A 20,513-nucleotide genomic window follows, 5' to 3' on the forward strand; every position below is an offset into this window, starting at 1 on the left:
AATATAGAAGAACATGAAAGAGATCTGGGTAGAACACCTCACCTTAGCCTAGATCTGGTTCTGGATCTGAGATGAGAGGCGAGAGAAGTGAGAGTTGAGAACACGGACACCACACGACCACCACCACCACTCGCGGTTGCTCACAGCGAGGAGAGAGAGAGTCGTCCGAGAGAGAGAGAAAGAGGCGCGGCGAGGAGAGAGAGAGAGAAGAGCCGCAGCGAAGAGAGAAAGAGAAGAGGCGGCGCGGAAGAGAGAGACGACGGCTAGGGCTTCTGATCTCCGGAAGTTCTCTGCAGGGCTTCGCTTCTAAGTTTCTGATGAGAGACTAGAAGGGTGAGAGCTTGCTTTTATAAAGGAGGCAAGGAAACCCTAGGGGTTTTAATCCTAATGGGCCGCAGAGCAGGCCTTTACCCAAATTTTTTTTGGGTTTGAGTTTTGGGGTGTTACAAGTATTATATATCGCAATAGAGCGGGCTTAAACCCATTTGCATGTCATATATGATATCACAGATCACAGTTAAGTCTCAATTAGATGTAACGAGATACGAATAGTAGTATAGTTAAGGCGCCCATTTCCAGAATTTTGAGAGATTACTGATTACTATAATGATGAAACCTATCTCAATTTATTTGCTTAGTTCAATTTCAGTTTTTTTATTAAAAAAAACAAATCTTCAAAATTAATATATAGATGTTATGAAATTACGGAGATTTCTTTCCATAAACATTTCTTTATTTGCTGAATTTGAAAATGAGAAGATCGTCTGTTTTTAATTAATGTTTGATGGAAGATAATAATAAAATAAAAAATAATTGTGATCGTGACCGATCATGGCGGAGAAACACTTGATTGTCGTCCACAACTATCTCAAAGACAGGTGACTCAACATTTTTTGTTTTGTTTTTGTTTTTAAATCAATATTTAATTATCCCTCGATAATCTAACATTGACCATTTCTTGATCTGCCATTTGCGGGTTGAGGGTTGTTCTCAAATTTTCTCAAAGCACCAAATCAATGATTCTAAACTTTATTTTCTTCTTTTGATCTTATCGTCGTATTTTCCAAAATGGTTTGTTGTTGATATCGGTGGTTATATGTTACATGATTAAAGCTTTGTGTAGATTAATTAAAGAAAATTGGTTTGAAATTTGTGAGATTGGTGAAATGTTAAAGTAAAAGAAAGCTATGGGAATTAGAAATAGTATTGTTTGTGAAATATGTTGTTATCTTTGGTGAGCAAGCGCTCACTGGAGGTAGATTCCAGGTAAGCTTTGTTGTTTCTTGATTAATTTTGTAATTTGTGATTAATATTACAAAGAAATGAAGATGGATTGATATTGTTTGCAGGGACGCCTATGGATTTGCCTTGAGACCTCAACACGTTCAAAGATATCACGAGTACCTTAGCATCTATACGGTGAGTGATTTCTTCTCATGTTTCATTGGCTGTTGTCTCAGATAAATATAGTAAATGAATCTCTGTGGTATCATTACTAGTGTTATGAATGTCATGTTTAAGTTGTTGCATAATGGTTTCATGTAATAAAACTGTTAACTTATAGCAACATGCAAGAATGTAAGAGAGAGCAGGAAATGTAGTGAGTTGCTATTAGTAATCAGTTTTTTTTTTAAATAGTTTAGGAAGCTGGTGAATGGTTCTTGATTTCTCTCACTAGTAAGCTCTGTACAATCTTCCCTGCTACTCATAATATATGAGCTAAGCTAATTGAAATACTCTACTTACTGGAATAGGAGGAAGAGACAGAAAGGGGAGAGAAATGGAAAAACTTTCTTGACCGGCTTGACCAGTCCCCTGAACCTTGTTCCTCTGAAGAAGAGTTCCAGGATACATTCCCTGCTGAGGATGGTTCAGAATCTGGAGAGGAGATTACTTCTTCAGGGGAAGGTTCAAGAAAGGAGAAACATGAATCTGAACTTGGTGATGAAGAAGTGCAGCAGTTTGAACAATGTACCTCAGAAACAGTTGATGAGCTTTCAAAAGAGAGTGAATTAGACAAGGATGCACAGGTTCTTGAAAAAACCAGCAAACCTGTGGAGGATGATAATGAGCAACTTGAACCAGACAAGGAGGCACAGGTTCTTGAAAAAGACAGAAAACCTGTGGAGGATGATAAGGAGCAAACTGAATCTGAAGAGGAGAGTACTGCTTCAGGGGAGGGTTCAAGAAACGGGAAGCATGAATCTGAACATGCTGGTAAAGAAGTACAGGATCCTGAAACAGTTGCTGAGATTTCAAAAGAGAGGGACTCAGACAAGGAGGTGCATGTTCTTGAAGAGAACCAATATTTGAGAGTAAAGAGTCTTGAAAAAGACAGCAAACATGTGGAGGATGATAAGGAACAATCTGAATTTGAAAAGGACAAGGAGAAGAAGGAGCATTCAGACAAAAGTGAAGCTGATGAAGAGAAACAATCTCAATCAGTCGAACAAACCGAAGATGATGCACACATTCAACAAGAAAATGCAACAGAAAAGCCTGTGGCAGAAGCAGATAAATGTCATGAAAAAGAACAACACAAGAAGTCCCGTTCAGTAATAGAATGGGCTGACATTAGACCTTGTCTTTCCTCCATAGAGGATATGATGTGCACTCATGTTAAGAACATAATGAATATGAAAAACAGTCGGAGCCACCGTGCTTCACGGATAAACAAAGCACTGTCTTCCATTGGAGAATCAGTCGGAGAAGAAACTGACCATGATGACAGTGATTCAATAAAAGAAGAAAACTATGCTCAAAGTAGTGTTACTCCAAAGCCATTCTTCCCTTGGTTTGAAGAGCTTGAAGTGCTTGTTCGTTTAGGAGTGCCAAAGGATCTCAGAGGAGAGGTATGGCAAGCCTTTGTAGGTGTGAAGGCAAGACGAGTGGATAATTACTATCATGATTTGTTGGCTCACATAACTAACTTTGATGAAAGCAAGGAACATGATGTTCAAAGAAAGTGGAAGAAACAAATTGAAAAGGTTTTGCTTGTTGCTTATTATTTTGGTTATGAAAGTACCATCATGATCACTCTTCTTGCTTATTTTTTTTTTTGGATGATTCAGGATATACCTAGGACCTTCCCAGGTCACCCTGCTTTGAATGAGAATGGTAGAGATTCTTTAAGACGGATACTTCTAGCTTATGCTTGTCACAACCCATCTGTTGGATACTGCCAGGTGACTTAGGCTCCAAATGCACTTTTTTCTTTTCTTTTGCAGTGGATTTATTTATCTTACATAATCTGAAAATATATGTTTTAACTGTAATGGTTCTCTAATATCATTACAGTTAGCAGTTAATTGTTACAATTGTTCCTGTCTAAGCCAACAATGACCCTGTGGAAATATGCAGGCTATGAACTTCTTTGCTGGCCTGTTGCTTCTGTTGATGCCAGAGGAAAATGCATTTTGGTAGGTTGATACAAACATTATGGCATGCATTGGTATGTTACAATGAGCTGACTTATGTGTTACTGAAAAAATTTCAGGACTTTGGTTGGAGTCATTGATGAGTATTTTGATGGCTACTATACAGAGGAGATGATAGAATCTCAGGTGCCAGTTCATGGAAATGGACTTTGATTGTTTGCTTTTAACAACCTTTTGTGTAAGAATATGTATTGTAACCACTTTTACTCTTAGGTTGATCAACTAGTTTTTGAAGAGTTGATGAGAGAAAGATTCCCAAAACTCGGTTAGTTTTTTTCTTCTTGATCTCTTCATCTAAATTTCATTTTCCCTCTTTATACAGAGCAATGTGATTCCAATAATGCTCCTGGTGCAGTTAATCATCTGGATTACTTGGGAGTGCAGGTAGCATGGATCTCTGGGCCATGGTTTCTATCTATTTTTGTAAATATACTTCCTTGGGAATGTGGTGAGAACTCAGAAAGTTTCCTTTCTCATCCTTTCTTTAACTAAAGTTGTGTTTTCATCTTGTATGTTTCTTCTGGTCCTAGTTTTGAGGATGTGGGATGTTCTTCTCTTTGAAGGCAACCGTGTAGTCTTGTTCAGAACAGCATTTGCATTAATGGAACTATATGGTATATTACTAACACTTTCTGTATATATCAAATGTGACACTCTATAAGTGTTGTGATGATTTTCATTTATCTTTTATCTCCTTAGGTCCTGCAATTATTGCCACACAAGATGCAGGAGATGCTATTACTTCACTACAAGCACTTGCGAGTTCAACATTTGATAGCAGTCAGCTTGTTCTGACCGCATGCATGGGGTACTTATCGACGAATGAGGCTAGACTAGAGGAGCTTAGAGTAATACATAGACCGGCGGTGTTAGAGATTGTTGAGGAAAGAATGCAGAAAGGTCGTGTCTGGAAAGACAAGAAGGGGTTGGCTTCTAAGTTATATAGCTTTAAACATGAAGGCTCTATCTTAGTAGATGAACAGACTCTAAAGCAAGAGGGTGAGAATCTAGAAGATGGGTCAAATGTTGATTTAGAATTAGACTCTTTACCAGATCTTCAAGAGCAGGTGACTTTTTTGTTTTGATAACATGGTTGAGTTTCATCAAGGAAGATCTTGTGTAGCTGATTAGTATGAGAAATCTATTTTATAAGATGCAACTCCTATTAAATTTCATCCATAACAGTTATTGTGCAGGCGGTATGGTTGAAGGTTGAACTATGCAGACTATTGGAGGAGAAAAGATCAGCTGTATTAAGGTTATTGACTTACTGTTACTTCATTTGTTGCAACAAGACGGTACTAATCTTATGTGTTATTCCTTCTGTACAGAGCTGAGGAGCTAGAGATTGCTTTGATGGAGATGGTCAAAGAAGATAACAGACTTGAACTAAGTGCACGGGTAAATCTTTTATAGACCACCTCCAGAAGTTGTTATCAGGTGGCAGAGGAAGTCATATAAAACTAAAACCTTTACATATAACAGATTGAAGAACTGGAGAAGGAAGTTAGAGATCTAAAGCAAGCACTTTCTGATAAAAAAGAACAAGAAACAGCCATGCTTCAGGTCTGTTCCATATACTAGTTGTTGTCCCACTAGTATTATCCTTGTTTGTAAGGTACAGCTATTTTATCTACCTTCTGATGCATACTTTAGGTTCTGATGAAAGTTGAACAAGACCAAAAGCTCACAGAAGATGCTCGGGTGAGTGCAGAGCAGGATGCAGCTGCACAAAAATATGCAGTACACGTCCTTCAGGTGATTTGGTTACTTCAAACTCATTACATTACATGACTATTTTGCGGCTGTTACCTCAAAAAATGACAAGTCTTATATGCACAATGTCTTCATTATACAGGAAAAGAATGAGAAGCTTGCAGCTCAACTAGCTCAAATGGAGAAGAGAGTAGTTACAGCAGAAACAACTCTAGAAGCTACTTTGCAATATGAGTCAGGCCAAAATAAAGCACTATCATCTCCAAGGTACATCGTAACTCAGCTCTTACCTTTTCTCTTTTTCTTTATAACATGCTTAGTATGTTGTGTACCTTCATAAGTATCTAGGTCCATATGATTGATGAAAATTATTTTCTTCTATGCTGTATAGGTTTGCTCCACAGGAGACTCTTAAAAAGAAGACAGGCTTCCTATCATTTGGGCTTGGCTGGCGCGAGAGGAACAAGGTGAAGTGTACTTAACACCCTCTAGCTGATGAAATATTCAGCTTAAGATATATCATTTTTTTCGTTTCTGCATCCATCTGTTTTATAATATTATGACCTCTGGGTACTTACTAATACAATGTTTTAAATATTAGGCAAAAGAGCCTGAAGAAACAAATGGTGATAGCACTAGTAGTGCAACATCTGAAGCCAAATCACCTGAAGAAAGCAAATCAGAAGATCTTTTAAATCCGGAGATAAAACGCTAACCTACAAAGATTCTTTACTGCTATAACATTTATGTAATTTTTCAAATCTCTCCTAGCATCACATGCACCTTCCTGTGAGTTCTCTGCCCATATTTAACTTCTATTCTGCTTAGCCGTTAGTTACAGTAAGAGATGAGATTGTGGTGTCTGTGGAGTCCTAAACACATTGGTGTTCTGAAGATCCTGAACCTGCTATAAAATCTTCTTGCAGATTCTGTCTACACAGGTCGTTGAAGAGGGCTCATGATTTGCCGGAAAATCATTTTTCTGATGAAGTCACACTCTTAAGCTTTTTTTTCAAGGCTTTCAACTTCAAGAGCTTACCTGCAAACTTTTGCTCAATGTTTCTTTATTAATTTTGACTAGAATAGTTTAACACTCTGCACAAAAGAGCAGTTCACTTTAAGTACATTTTACAATTATTTGATAGAATTCATATAGAAAAACAAGAACCTGCTAAAATATCTTCTTGTTGGCATAATAGTATAGTTCATTGTTGACATATATCCTTGTGGTCTTTGGTGTGTGATTCCGTCAACGTTTTTGAAAGTTGAGTTTGGCAACAAAAAAGGCAAACATAGAAGCCAGTGCAACTGGAAACGCAATAAGAACAATGGCTGTAATCACCAAACGGTCATGATGAAACCCAAAATACTCCTCCAAGAATCTCTCAACGGTCGTGGATTCTCCAAAGGCATCGATCGTTTCATGAATATCACCGTACTGAGACGTGAAGAACACGTTGAGAGTCCAAGAGGTTGGGGTTAGATAGTAAAGCCACACCCACCACTTTGGTATTTGCTGCATTGTTTCCAACATCAAGAAAACACAATCAACTAATCAAATATCAAAAGAAAATGTTGATGCTGACTTGATTTAAAAGATCTTTACCGGTTTTGGAATCAAGAAACCAGCAAAAAGGTTGAAAGCAACGAAGAAAAGAGACTGGAGAATAGCTGCGACCATGAAGTTCGGAGTCACGGAGATGAGGAACAAGGCGACGTAGTTGAAGCATAGCAAGTTGCAGAACATTGAGTAGAGACACCAAAGGACTTTAGAGTAAGAAGCGTAGAAACCGATCATTGGATATATTATGATCACAAACTCTGCGCTTTGGATGAATATGTAAGGAACCTCGGTCACAAGCTGAGCCAATGCGTAGGCAAAGGCAGAGTACATTCCCGCGAATCTTTCGCGGTACATAACATTACGTTCTGTCTCAAAATACTGTAACGCTGTGGCGCAGTTGTTTACTCCCAAGAAGAGGACAAGACCGTAGATAGCTCCGAGGACTGTGAACAAGTTCTGTTGAGTATCTCTGCCAAAAAAGGAAAGTTAAATACTAAAAATAGTATGATGAAAGTTAGGGTTTGTAGGGAACTTTTGGTAAGTTAGTTACATTACATCTTGTGGCCTTGCTTCCAGAAGAGTAGACCAAATATCAAAGAGGAGAATAAAGTGTGAAAGATTCGCATCAGGTTGTAAGAAGGGCTTCTCCAGTAAGACAAGCTCATCTTCCATAGACAAGATTTGAACTGTTCCCACCAGCTCTGCGCAAAGGTTCTGTTGAAATGCAAGTCGGTTGACCCGGGATCCGGTTTGCTCAGCTCTTTAACAAGTTCGGAGTTGGTTCTGCGGAAACAAGACATGATCTCATCAGCCTTATACAGTTTATGACCGTGTAAGAGAGATTGTACTAGTTCTACTCACGTGTAGAGATCTGAGTCGTTGTAGATTTTAGCGAAATCAATGTTGAGTTCAGTCTCTATGGACTGTGAAGTAACTTCTAGCATCCATGTTGCGGGATTGTAGTTGTCTTTAATCTTAGCAACTCCATGGATACTCTGCTTATTTAACCCCACCAAAGAACACAAATATAGAAACTAAAATGTCTGTAGCGTAACTATATTGTTGTTTCTTGTGTAACACGCTAACCTCAAAATATTTAATAACATGAGAAGAATGTTGTCCAAGAGGTCCAGTATAAATCATACGACCTCCTGTCTTCAGAAGCACCAACTGAACATGAAAACGATATTGTAAGAAAAAAAAAATTTGATAAAAGAAATTACATAAAAGAAAACATTATAAATAAAGTTTGGAACACTTTAAACCTCATCGAAAGCTTCGAAGATGTCAATGCTGGGCTGATGAATAGTGCAGACGATGGTTCGTCCAGTGTCAGCTACGTTCTTCACAGCTCTCATCACTATGGCGGCTGCTCTTGCGTCTAGCCCCGTCGTTGGTTCGTCCATGAATATGATGGAGGGGTTCGCCACCAACTCCACCGCCACCGTCAAACGCTTCCTCTGCTCCGTCGACAGCCCGCTCTCTCCTTCAACTCCCACCATCGCGTCCTTGATCTCCTCCAGCTCGATCGTCTCCAGAACTTGCTTCACGAATCTCTGCAGCGAATTTTTAGGTCATTTCTAGGTCACAGTGTTTGATTCTTAGAATCACTATTAGGGCTTACTATTTTGGTTTCAGGTTCTATTTCTGGAACTAGACGGAGCCAAGCTGAGTAAATGAGAGACTCTTCGACTGTGATGTTCGGTGAGTGTATATCCGTTTGCTCGCAGTAGCCTGAAACTCTTGCAAACGTTTCTTGGACCTTACGGTATCCACTGATCTTGATGTCTCCTTCGATGTATCCGCTTGTTTTTCTTCCGGCGAGAACGTCCAGTAGAGTTGTTTTTCCGGCTCCACTGATTCCCATCAATGCCGTTAGAACGCCGGGCCTGAAAGCTCCGGTGATGTTTGAGAGAAGCTGAAGTTTCTTCTCAGTGTACCCTTGACCTCTCATCTCCTGATATTGGCAAAGATCCATGGATTTTTATAACCTTTGATGGTCATTCAGTGGTAATGCTAAGTTATATGAATGAAACTATTACCATAGGAACGTCGACGTAATAGTTCAAGTCTTGAAATGTTATGGTGAGTGGCTTAAAAGGTAACACCATCTTCCCTGTTGAATTAATTAGGGTTTGAGGGAAAATTTAGAAAGAAATAGTTTGCTTGTCTGACAAGAAAGACAAATATGTTTCACCTGAATCCTCTTTTCTCTCTGTTGACTTGTTTTGCTTCTTGTCTGATGAATCTTTTGTTCCTTGCAGCTCAGAGAGCTTGTCATGGGAAATCATGGCACGAGATGACGTTGGAGCTGTCATTGTGTTAACATAAGCTCTTTAATTAGTATTTGGTATGTGGCATTTATTTGCCCTAATAGGTTGAAACTTACATTTCAAGAAACTCAAAGCAAGAGTGAAAATGGTGTTATAGATAAGGGCTAGACCAAACAATGCAGATAAGCAGACCCAATACATGTAATCATCATAGTTCAGTCCTCGGCTTTCGAGTATGGTTCTCCCCAGTGTAACATTTGTAGGTAGCATCTCCAAACATAACCAGAATACTAATTAGTCTTTGGAAAATTAAATGACATTCTAAACAAGTAAGGGAAGAGAGAAGTTACTTGCTGCCATCTTGGAGCATGAAACTCGTTCACAGAGAGTCCAATCTCAGCATAACTTATAGGATTCACCCAGAAACCCCACTTCAACCACCCTGGCATATCAGCTGCAACAGACCAAGGTCATGTTTCAAGCTTTGGAACAAGATTGTAATGAAATGAATGAAGCACAAAAAGTCTTACTATATGGGATGGCGAAACCGGCAAATACAAAGGTGATTAACACAGCAAAACCACCAGCTGCCATTGAAGCAACTCCTGTCTGAAAGATTCCAGCTATACACCGGAACATAGATATCGTTGTGAAGTGAACAGCAAATAGCATAATGAACTGCCTTAAGAACCTGAAACATCACAGATCATTACTTCACACTTGATCGTTGTTAAGTTTCTTTCGTTTCCAATTTAAAACCAACTGGCGGTAACTGAAATGGTCCAAACTCCTTATATAGTCACATACTCTTTAGAGATTAAGTTTATGACCCATTAATCTCTACATAATGCCAATAGATGTGAAAAGAAGGTTTCAAGGACTCACCTGGAGGCTTTAGGAGTGTATCCGATGACATAGTAAGTGAGACAAGTCCAAACTAGAGACTGAAAGAAAGAGAGGGGGACCTTCAACACTGTTGCTGGGATTGCATAAGCCCAAGCTGGATAGAAACAAAGTTGCTTTTGCTTGTAAAACACGGCAAGGCGTTCAACAGTCATATTAAGCTCTGGAGCACCATTAACCAGAAGCACAACGGTTGCGAAAAAGAGGCAGCTCATGTAAGAGTTTCCATGAACGATGTCTACGCCCATCCGTGTTCGAATAAACACAGTCATAGTGAGGATTGCAGACAGAAGAAGCTGTCCAATATAAAGATTCTTCAGGATTAACACTATAATCTTTTATAAAAAAAGGAAAGAGATGTGTAATAATAACCAGAAACGTGTCAAAGAGGTAGACAAAGTAGTTTCTCTTCATGAGAAGAAACTCTCTTGAGAGGCATGCTCTGAACAGCTCCCAGTTTGGAAGAGAGTATGCATTGAAAGAAAGAGAATCATTCTGGTGTTTTGATCTATCATATGGCTTAGAGAGAGCTTCCTCAAGCTTTCTCCCAATCTCTAAGTCCTTGAATCTCTTTGAAAACGTTTCGACAGAGACAAAGCTATAAGGCAAGGCCTGGTGCAGCCAGTACTGTCCTTGGTCCTTTCTAGATATAACCTGGCAAGGCAAAACAACTCATGACCATGTCAGTGTTCAAGGAAACAGAAGTTTTTGTTTCTTACCTCTTGTAGAAAGTCTGCAACACCTTTCCTTTCCGGGCATCTAAATCCACATTCCTCAAAAAAGCTTAAGACCTGGTCTCTTGGACCGTGGTACACTATTATTCCTTGATCCATCAGCACAATATCATCAAAGAGGTCATATGATTCTGGAGCAGGTTGAAGAAGTGAAACAAGCACTGTTGCATTGGTAATGTGAGCTAGCTGCTGAAGAGACTTAACAATCTGAAGAGCGGTGGAGCTGTCTAAGCCATTTGTTATTTCATCCATGAAGAGAGCTTTTGTTGGACCAACGATCATCTCAGCTGAAAACAGTTTGGAACTTCTCAGACAGTAAACAGCTGACGGTTTTCGCATGTTTCTTAGCTATGAACCAAACCTGTTGTAAGACGTTTCTTTTGCCCTCCGGATATGCCTCTTCTCATTGCATTACCAAACAATGTTTCTGCACAAATGTCAAGCCCTAGGATCTGAAACATGCAATACAAGACCTAATTAAGAAGCTAATCAAGAAGGACAAACTGTATTAGAGAAGCTACCTTCAAGATGTAATCTGTTTGTAGACTTCTTTTAAGTCCTTCAACCGATATTGCCTGCACAGTTGGATTTACAAGACGTTTATAATAAACTGGCTGAGTTAAAAGATCAGTTTCAGAAGTGAACCTTCATGTAAGCATCTACTTCAGGGTCAGGAATGATTCCACCATCCTTTTCTCTTTTAATGACCTCCATCATAATATCTGTTTAATCCTAGAGTTATGTTTGTCACCAAAACCGTTTAGAGAATGCTTTCTTTATGACAAAATCTACCTGTTCGGCTAGCAACACCTTGACAACGAGCTGAGAAGTCAATTGTCTCCCTCACTGTCATCTCTGCAATGTGCAGATCGTTTTGACTTATGTATGCTGATGTTTTCTGAGGAACAAACTTGTTCAGCCCTTGTCCATTGTAGGATATTTCACCAGAAACCTTAAGATTTTTGTCTAAGTTTCCAGACAAAGCCTTAAGCAAAGTAGTTTTCCCACATCCAGGAGGACCTAGCAGCAGTGTTAGCCTTGAGCAACAAGAAGAAGCATTAGTTATGTTTCATTACACAAATCTCAAGGGTTGGATCAAAAGAGAGATACTACCTCCCCGGGTTAATGATGCCGCTAACATCATTAAGTATGCTTATCTTGGCTTCTTGTGTTCTTACACCACTCAGCTTCACCAGTTCCTGAAAGAGAAAAAGAGTATATAACTCAACACGAGCTTACTTCCATGTTGCAATATGCATTATAGTATACTCACTATGAAAACGTGCTTCAAGGAGTTCCATAAAGTTGGAAGCGCCTTCCCTTCAACGACCTCGCACTCAGCTTCAACACTTAAATTCTCATACCTCACTTCTATGCTCGGAAACTCCACCCCAACCCTGCAAGTAAGCAATTCAGTTTCAAGCTCAAGTTCAAGATTCACAAGGTTTGTTTCCTTATCTAGTAATTTTCACCTGTCTATTCTTTTTCTGATCTTCTTGAGCAGCTTGAGATTATCATTCTCAATGTGTTTGATCAGCTTCTCAATCATCAGATGACGTTCCATGGCTCCTAGCTTGGTGACATCAGCCACCCTCTTCCCATTCTCCTCAGACTCACCTTCTTCATCGACCAGAGATGATCTCAGCCGCTCAAAAGTTGGCAATCTCTGGATCTCAGCCCATTGGAGAGCATACTCTGCCTCATCCTCAGGCTCACTTCTTGAAGAGCTTCTCCTGAAACTAGTTCCCATATTTCTTCCAATCTCTGAAAGCTCCACTCTCATTTCTTCTCCACCCATCTGAGTCAAGCCTCAAAGAGTCCCAAGTTTTCTGATCAAATATGAGGTATACCTTTTTATTCTATTAATAATACATATGTAATTGTACTTTTCAGACTTAGAATAGTGAGGTGGTGGAAGATATAAAGGTGTTAAAAAGTTCTAATGAAAAATATATTATAAGACACAACCAGCTTGTATTGAAGTTCCTTTTATTTACTGAAAGTGAGATTAGCAAACACTTTGATTCAGTTATACTGGTAATCTATAAGCCACTAAAAGTAAATTAATGTAAGTTTCATATTTCAAAAATGAACTACTATTAGTTGATAGTTTCATCATATTTTATGGATAACTTCAAATCCTAGCAATCTCAGTAGGTGATATATGACATGGTGTGTTTGCCTCTATCTAAAGGTGGATGCCTGATGTTGCTTTCATGTGGTTGGAATTTTATTCTTCTTTTGTAGTTTCCTCCCACTTTCCAGTGCTTAGGTGGGGAGCCAATGGGCCGGCCCATCTACAGAGAATGTTCTTTCTTTAGCAGTTTTCGATCGTGTGGGTCCACGGGTATGACAAAAATTATCAAAACTTGTACGAACGGTTATTATTGCTTTGGCTTGTCGTTGATACGCTTCTTGTATAAAAAAAGCCACTACTAATAGGTTATTATTGGTTTGGCCTTATGTTGGCAGCATGTGTCCTTGGTTATACATATATTCTCATCAATATATTTTTGACTAGTTGATAAGTATTCTAACATAAAAAAATACATAAAGAAAAGCTTGAGTTGTTTTGATGATGCATCTATCGTTTTTGAAAGTTAAGCTTGGCGACAAAGAAAGCAAACATAGAAGCTAGTGCAATGGGAAATGCGATGAGAATAATGGCTGAAAAGATCAAACGATCATGATGGAATCCAAAGTAGTCCTCTAAGAATCTTGCAACGGTCGTGGACTCTCCAAATGCATCGATCGTTTCATGTATGTCACCGTACTGAGACGAGAAAAACACGTTGAGCGTCCAAGAGGTTGGAGCTAGATAGTAAAGCCATACCCACCACTTTGGTATTTGCTGCATTGTTTCAACATCAAGAAAACACTATTAACCATAGGTCAAAATGGTAAGGTATTAATATTAATAAACTCATTTAAATATTAATAATATAATATTTCAAAAAAAAAAAGATAAAGATGGTCATGACTGGTTTTAAAGATCTTACCGGAAGTGGAATCAAGAAACCAGCAAAAAGGTTGAAAGCAACGAAGAAAAGAGACTGGAGAATAGCTGCGACCATGAAGTTTGGTGTCACGGAGATGAGGAACATTGCAAGGTAGTTGAGGCATAGTAGGTTACAGAACATTGAGTATAGACTCCAAAAGACTTTGTAAGCAGATGCGTATAAACCCATCATAGGATATATCACGATCACAAACTCTGCGCTTTGGATGAAAATGTAAGGAACCTCGGTCACAACTTGAGCCAACGCATACGCAAACGCAGAGTACATTCCCGCGAATCTTTCACGGTACATAACGTTACGTTCTGTCTCAAAATACTGTAACGCTGAAGTGCAGTTGTTAACCCCTAAGAAGAGGACAAGTCCATAGATTGCACCAAGGACTGTGAACAAGTTCTGTTGAGTATCTCTGCCAAAAAAAAACATACAAAAAAAATAAAAATAAACACAAATAAAGTAATTAAACTCATTTTTAAAACAAATGAAACTTACATCTTTTGTCCTTGCTTCCAGAAGAGTACACCGAAGATCAAAGAAGAGATTAAAGTGTGGCCTATACGCATCAAGTTGTAAGAAGGGCTTCTCCAGTAAGACAAGCTCATCTTCCAGAGACAAGACTTGAACTGTCCCCACCAGCTCTGAGCAAAAGTTCTGTCGAAATGCAAATCGGTTGAACCGGTATCCGGTTTGCTCAGCTCTGCAGCGAGCTCGGAGTTGCTCCTAAGGAAAGAGCACATGAGATCAATAACCATGAATGAATGAGTCAGTCTTTAGCTTTTTAACTTACTTGTAAAGATCTGATTCGTTGTAGATTTTTGCGAAATCAATGTTGAGCTCAGTCTCTATGGACTGTGAGGTGACCTCAAGCATCCATGTTGCGGGATTGTAGTTGTCTTTAATCTTAGTAACTCCAGGGATACTCTGTTTTTTTAGCACAAAGATTTAAAAAATTATAGAAACTAAACTGACATGTTGTGTCTTGTGTAGCACGCTAACCTCAAAGTACTTAATGACATGAGAAGAATGCTGTCCAAGTGGTCCAGTGTAAATCATGCGACCGCCTCTCTTAAGAAGCACCAACTATACATCATAAAAACAAATATATTTTTTTTTAAAATACCCTCAAATATCATTAAATCAAATTCTTGTCCAAAAGATAGCAGGTAAAATCCCTAAAATAGCACATTAAAAAATCAACTGGCTTTAGATTTCAGGAATTAAAATTTGAAGTTTAGAGTTTACAATGTAAAATATTTAATGTTTTTATTGATTAATAAATATTATTGCGGAGATTTTTCTTTTAAAATGCTACTTTATAACAAAAACTAAAAATGTTACTTATAACTTTGCCAAACATTTTATTAGAAAATGAGCAAAGAAAGCCACTTATAAATAAACTCTGCAACCTTTTTTTATTTTGGTAAAAAACTTTGCAACTTGTATTTATACCTCGTCAAAAGCTTCAAAGATGTCAATGCTAGGCTGATGAATAGTGCAGACAATGGTTCTTCCAGTCTCTGCTACGTTCTTGACAGCTCTCATCACTATGGCAGCTGCTCTTGCGTCTAGCCCCGTCGTTGGTTCGTCCATGAAAATGATGGAGGGGTTCGCCACCAACTCCACCGCCACCGTCAAACGCTTCCTCTGCTCCGTCGACAGTCCGCTCTGGCCGGCGACTCCCACCATCGCGTCCTTGATCTCCTCCAGCTCGATCGTCTCCAGAACTTGCTTTACAAATCTCTGCAACGGTTTTTTTCAGTCGATTTAATTTCTAGGTCATTGTTGATTGTTAGAATCATTAGGGCTTACTATTTTGGTTTCAGGCTCTATCTCTGGAACTAGACGGAGCCAAGCGGAGTAAATGAGAGACTCTTCGACGGTGATGTTCGGTGAGTGTATATCCGTTTGCTCGCAGTAGCCTGAGACTCTTGCAAACGTTTCTTGGACTTTACGGTATCCACTTATCTTGATGTCTCCTTCTATGTATCCGCTTGTTTTTCTCCCGGCGAGAACGTCCAGTAGAGTGGTTTTCCCTGCTCCACTGATTCCCATCAACGCCGTTAGAACTCCAGGCCTGAAAGCTCCGGTGATGTTCGAGAGAAGCTGCAGTTTCTTCTCAGCGTACCCTTGACCTCTCATCGCAGGAACATCCACATAATAGTTCAAGTCTTGAAATGTTATGGTAAGGGGCTTAAAAGGTAACACCATCTTCCCTGTTGAACGAATTAGAGTTTATGAAACCTGAGAAAAAAATAGTTTGCTTGTTTCACAAGAAAGACAAATATGTCCCACCTGAATCCTCGTTAGTCTCTGTTGACTTGTTCTGCTTGACTGGTGAATCTTTTGTTCCTTGCAGCTCAAGTAGCTTCTCTTGGGAGATCATGGCACGAGATGTTGTTGGAGCTGTCATGTGTTAAGATTAACCTCTTCAGTATGTGCTCATGTCCTTGGCATTTTTAGGTATTTTGGAAACTTACATTTCAAGAAACTCAAAGCTAGAGTGAAAATGATGTTGAAGATAATGGTCTGACCCAGCAAGGCACCTAATGAGACCCAATACATGTAATCATCATAGTTCAGCCCTCGGCTTTCAAGTATGGTTCTCCCTAATGTAACATTTGTAGGTTGCATCTACAAACATAACCGGACAACTGATTAGTCTTTGGAGGATGAAGCGAAGGATAAGTAGGTGAAGAAAGACTCACTTGCTGCCATCTTGGAGCAAGAAACTCGTTTACAGAGAGTCCAATCTCTGCGTAGCTAACAGGATTCACCCAAAAACCCCACTTCAGCCACCCTGGCATATCAGCTGCACCAAACCAGTGTCATGTTGATAGTATCAGAGGCAGTCTCCCACATCGGAAATTGGAAGGAATATATAAATATATAAAAGAGATGAATTATAACCAGTTGGTTTTAGGTTATGTAACTTAATAAATAGAACTTTGGAACAAGATTGAAATGAAGAGCACAGCCTCAAATGTCTTACTGTATGGGATGGCAAAACCAGCAAAGACAAAGGTGGCTAATATGGCAAAACTACCAGCTGCCATTGAAGCAACTCCTGTCTGAAAGATTGAAGCTATACACCGAAACATCGATATTGATGTGAAGTGAACAGCAAAGAGCATAATGAATTGCCGGAGGAACCTAAAACATCAGTCAAACATTACTTTCTTCTGACATGTTATGTGAGTAAGGAGCAAGCAAGAGATGGTTTAAAAAGCTCTCACCTGGAGACTTCAGGGGTGTATCCGATGACATAGTAAGTAAGGCAAGTCCAAACAAGAGATTCAATGAAGGAGAGAGGGACCTTCAATACAGTTGCTGGGATTGCATAAGCCCAAGCTGGATAAAAACACAGTTGCTTTTGCTTGTAAAACACGGCAAGGCGTTGAACAGTCATAGAAATCTCTGGAATACCATCAATCAAAAGTACAGTTATTCCAAAAAAGAGACAGCTCATGTAAGAATTCCCATGAACAATGTCTATGCCCATCCTTGTTCGTATAAACACAGTCATAGTGATGATTGCAGACAGAACAAGCTGCACAAGAAGAAGAAGGGGTTCTTTAGAATTAAGGTAAGAGATATGTCTGGAGAAACAAAGAATGTAACCTGAAACGTCTTGAAGAGATAGACAAAGTAGTTTCTCTTCATGAGAAGAAACTCTCTTGAGATGCATGCTCTAAACAGCTCCCATTTTGGAAGTGAATATGCATTGGAAGAAAGAGCATCCTTGTGTGGTTTTGATTTATCATATGGCTTAGACAGAGCTTCCTCAAGCTTCCTCCCAATCTCTAAGTCCTTGAATCTCTTTGAAAATGTATCTACTGAGACAAACCTATAAGGTAAGTCCTGGTGCATCCAGTACTGTCTTTGGTCCTTTCTAGATATAACCTGCAAGGTCAGTGTCAGGAGTCGAACCCTCAGATTTTGGGGGCTACAGACGATGTAATAAAGGTTTATGTATTAAAAAAATAAAATTTGGAGTCCTATATATATAATTTTTTTAACAAAGTTGGAGCCTTAGGACAATCTTCACTTGCATATGTTTAGTATCCGCCTTAAGGTTGGCTTCTTACCTCTTGTAGAAAGTCTGCAACACCTTTCCTTTCCGGGCATCTAAATCCACATTCCTCGAAAAAGCTTAAGACCTCGTGGCGTGGACCGTGGTACACTATTTTTCCTTTATCCATCAGCACAATATCGTCAAAGAGGTCATATGATTCTGGAGCAGGTTGAAGAAGGGAAACAAGCACGGTTGCATCAGTAATGTGAGCTAGCTGCTGCAGAGACTTGACTATCTGAAACGCAGTGGAACTGTCTAAGCCGTTTGTAATCTCATCCATGAATAAAGCTTTTGTTGGACCAACGATCATCTCGGCTGTAATTACAAATCATTAGAAAACATGCCATGCCACCAAAACTATGACCATTTTGCAAGCTTCTAATGAAACAAACCTGTGGTAAGACGCTTCTTTTGACCACCGGATATGCCTCTTTTCATTGCATTACCAACCAGTGTTTCTGCACAAAGGTCAAGCCCTAGGACCTGAAAATGTAATACAAGACATAATCAAGAAGCTAATCAAGGTCCAGGACTACAAATCTGAGGAGTGTCATAGAAGCTACCTTCAAGATATAATCTGTTTGCAGACTTTTTTTAAGTCCTTTAACCGATATTGCCTGCACAATGACATTATAAAAGAAAGGTTTTGTAATAAACCGACTGAGTTAAAATATCAGTTTCAGCATTAGCTTCAGGGCTGGACCTTCATGTAAGCATCTACTTCTGGGTCAGGCATGATTCCACCATCCTTTTCTCTTTTACTGACCTCCATCATAATATCTGTTTCAGCAGAGAGATAAGATCCATTTAGAGAGTGCTTTATAAAGAGAGTTGTTCTATAAAGACATGTACCTGTTCGGCTAGCGACACCTTGACAACGAGCTGAGAAGTCAATTGTCTCCCTCACTGTCATCTCTGCAATGTGCAGATCTTGTTGACTTATGTATGCTGATGTCTTCTGAGGGACAAATTCGTTCAGTTGATGTCCATTGTAGGAGATTTCACCAGAACACTGTGGAAGATATAGGAGAAAAGAAAGAGACATTGTTACACACATATGCAATAAAAGCATAACAAAGGGACTTGAGAAACAGAATCTGAAACCTTAAGATTTTTGTCCAAGTTTCCAGACAAAGCCTTAAGCAGAGTAGTTTTCCCACATCCAGGAGGACCAAGCAGCAGAGTTAGCCTTGAGCAACAAGAAGATGCATTACACACAATCCAAAGCGTGGATCAAAGGAGAGATCCTCTTGCAACTAACCTTCCCGGGTTAATGATGCCGTTAACATCATTGAGTATTCTTATTTTTGCTTCGCGTGTTCTTACACCACTCAGCTTCACCAGTTCCTGAAGATGAAAAAGAGTAGAGTTATCTACACTAGCTACTGCCATATTGCAATTTTGTTGATTCTGAATAAAATCTCTGTGCACCAGTAAAAAACACACACATAATTATATCGATTGGACTAGTTATGAAATTTTTCTTTAAAAAAGAAAGAAATATCGGATTTTGAGGCTGTAAATACTGTCTAAAATATTGTAAATTATTCATTCATATAATCAATATACAAACTGTAAAATAGATATTTACTTCAATCGTGTTTTCTCTCTGTGTTCTTGAATTTATTTTTGTTTAATACGCGTTTGTTCGCAATAAATATGCATCATGTTCTGGAGTATACTCACCAAGAAAACACGCTTTAAGGAGTTCCATAGAGTTGGAAGAGCCTTCCCTTCAACGACCTCACACTCTGCTTCAACACTTAAATGCTCATACCTCACCTCTATGCTCGGAAACTCTACACCAACCCTGCATGGAAGAAACTTCAGTTAAAGCCACAAGTTCAAAATTCACAAGGTTTGTTTCCTGATCTCATCTTTCACCTGTCCATTCTTTTTCTAATCTTCTTGAGCAGCTTGAGATTATCATTCTCAATGTGTTTGATCAGATTCTCAATCATTAGATGACGTTCCATGGCTCCAAGCTTGGTGACATCAGCCACCTTTTTCCCTTTCTTCACAGCCTCACCATCTTCATCGACCAGAGATGATCTCAGCCGTTTGAAAGTGGGTAACCTCTGGATCTCAGCCCATTGCAGAGCATGCTCAGCCTCAGCCTCATGCTCATTACTTGAAGAAGAGCTGCTCCTGAAACTAGTTCCCGTACTCTTTTTAATGTCTGAAAGCTCCATTCTCAACTCTTCTCCATCCATGCCTCAGTAAGTTTCTTGGCGTCTTCTCTTAATGAAATGAGCTCAATTATGAGATATGGCATTTATCGTCTACTTATAATGTAACGTCTATAATAATATTAAAATAAAATATATGTTTTGACCAAAAATAAAATAAAATATATGTAATTGTGCTTTTCACATTTACAAATAGTTAGGTGATGAGTGGTAGAGTTTATACATCTAACTCTTCCTAAAAGTATTGTTACGTAAATCTATCTAAAATTCTTCACATCATTATGTTTGTTCTCTTTTAGGTTATTTTCGTCGTTTATTCAATTTTGTTTTTAAACCAGCAAATTAATTCGAACTGTCGGAAAGCAAATCAATTTAAATTATTATTAGACTGCATTTTTGTGTGGTCAACAAAGTGTGAAATATTACCTAAACTTTTTGAAAATGAAATAGTAAATTGAATGATCACTTTGTTGAAAAAGTGATCATTTTATTTTATTTCGAGCTAGTACTTCTATTACGCATGTGTACAATTATATCGATTGTCCATATACATATTCTATATATATTCTAGTGTAGCAAAGGAAAGAGTGATGGATGAACAAACTATC

The 20,513-nt window shown here is 38.9% G+C and overlaps 3 protein-coding genes across 4 annotated transcripts; 1 reads left to right on the plus strand and 2 right to left on the minus strand.

The window, feature by feature from the left end:
- Nucleotides 1-797: 797 nt before the first annotated feature.
- LOC106398660 (EVI5-like protein) lies at nt 798-6,332 on the plus strand. Of its 2 annotated transcripts, none has more exons than XM_048780561.1 (17): nt 798-878; nt 1,350-1,419; nt 1,755-2,987; nt 3,072-3,185; nt 3,361-3,419; nt 3,497-3,563; nt 3,651-3,702; nt 3,793-3,885; nt 3,968-4,051; nt 4,137-4,504; nt 4,634-4,695; nt 4,769-4,838; nt 4,923-5,003; nt 5,094-5,195; nt 5,296-5,420; nt 5,545-5,620; nt 5,755-6,332. In XM_048780561.1, exons 1-17 carry the CDS (start codon nt 832-834, stop codon nt 5,866-5,868), a joined length of 2,817 nt encoding a protein of 938 aa, XP_048636518.1. In that variant the 5' UTR covers nt 798-831; the 3' UTR covers nt 5,869-6,332. The 2 variants fall into 2 exon arrangements, with proteins under 2 accessions (XP_048636518.1, XP_048636517.1); XM_048780560.1 differs by lacking the exon at nt 798-878 and adding an exon at nt 901-1,266.
- On the minus strand, nt 6,237-12,809 carry LOC106398650 (ABC transporter G family member 33-like). The gene is made up of 22 exons (XM_048780558.1): nt 12,100-12,809; nt 11,901-12,024; nt 11,741-11,826; nt 11,420-11,664; nt 11,273-11,349; nt 11,149-11,202; nt 10,989-11,079; nt 10,613-10,914; nt 10,266-10,547; nt 9,876-10,189; nt 9,521-9,681; nt 9,341-9,444; nt 9,107-9,260; nt 8,915-9,028; nt 8,760-8,833; nt 8,342-8,674; nt 7,983-8,273; nt 7,804-7,887; nt 7,579-7,712; nt 7,273-7,500; nt 6,760-7,186; nt 6,237-6,669 (listed from the first exon to the last, which is right to left on the minus strand). Exons 1-22 carry the CDS (start codon nt 12,423-12,425, stop codon nt 6,403-6,405), a joined length of 4,272 nt encoding a protein of 1,423 aa, XP_048636515.1. The 5' UTR covers nt 12,426-12,809; the 3' UTR covers nt 6,237-6,402.
- A 312-nt stretch (nt 12,810-13,121) lies between these two features.
- On the minus strand, nt 13,122-19,944 carry LOC106412688 (ABC transporter G family member 33). The gene is made up of 22 exons (XM_048780559.1): nt 19,601-19,944; nt 19,403-19,526; nt 18,978-19,063; nt 18,821-18,905; nt 18,569-18,728; nt 18,420-18,496; nt 18,280-18,333; nt 18,109-18,199; nt 17,730-18,031; nt 17,263-17,544; nt 16,878-17,191; nt 16,634-16,794; nt 16,350-16,453; nt 16,122-16,275; nt 15,937-16,047; nt 15,454-15,857; nt 15,094-15,384; nt 14,641-14,724; nt 14,432-14,565; nt 14,137-14,364; nt 13,627-14,053; nt 13,122-13,478 (listed from the first exon to the last, which is right to left on the minus strand). Exons 1-22 carry the CDS (start codon nt 19,927-19,929, stop codon nt 13,212-13,214), a joined length of 4,269 nt encoding a protein of 1,422 aa, XP_048636516.1. The 5' UTR covers nt 19,930-19,944; the 3' UTR covers nt 13,122-13,211.
- Between the last annotated feature and the right edge of the window lie 569 nt (nt 19,945-20,513).

This window comes from Brassica napus, chromosome A5 (assembly GCF_020379485.1).
Source record: "Brassica napus cultivar Da-Ae chromosome A5, Da-Ae, whole genome shotgun sequence".
Classification (NCBI taxonomy): Eukaryota; Viridiplantae; Streptophyta; class Magnoliopsida; order Brassicales; family Brassicaceae; genus Brassica; species Brassica napus.

Bases quoted from the DNA above. Each gene is read 5' to 3' on its own strand.
- LOC106398660 (XM_048780561.1), top strand. From the start codon at position 832: ATGGCGGAGAAACACTTGATTGTCGTCCACAACTATCTCAAAGACAG. The intron at 3,186-3,360 runs GTGACTTAGGCT...GGAAATATGCAG, and splicing joins CATCTGTTGGATACTGCCAG to GCTATGAACTTCTTTGCTGG. The intron at 4,696-4,768 runs GTTATTGACTTA...CCTTCTGTACAG, and splicing joins AAAAGATCAGCTGTATTAAG to AGCTGAGGAGCTAGAGATTG.
- LOC106398650 (XM_048780558.1), bottom strand. From the start codon at position 12,425: ATGGGTGGAGAAGAAATGAGAGTGGAGCTTTCAGAGATTGGAAGAAAT. The intron at 11,827-11,900 runs GTGAGTATACTA...TTTCTCTTTCAG, and splicing joins CCTTGAAGCACGTTTTCATA to GAACTGGTGAAGCTGAGTGG. The intron at 11,080-11,148 runs GTAGCTTCTCTA...TGCATGTTTCAG, and splicing joins AAACAGATTACATCTTGAAG to ATCCTAGGGCTTGACATTTG.
- LOC106412688 (XM_048780559.1), bottom strand. From the start codon at position 19,929: ATGGATGGAGAAGAGTTGAGAATGGAGCTTTCAGACATTAAAAAGAGT. The intron at 16,795-16,877 runs GTGAGAGCTTTT...CTGATGTTTTAG, and splicing joins TACACCCCTGAAGTCTCCAG to GTTCCTCCGGCAATTCATTA. The intron at 14,566-14,640 runs GTTAGCGTGCTA...CTAAAAAAACAG, and splicing joins ATGTCATTAAGTACTTTGAG to AGTATCCCTGGAGTTACTAA.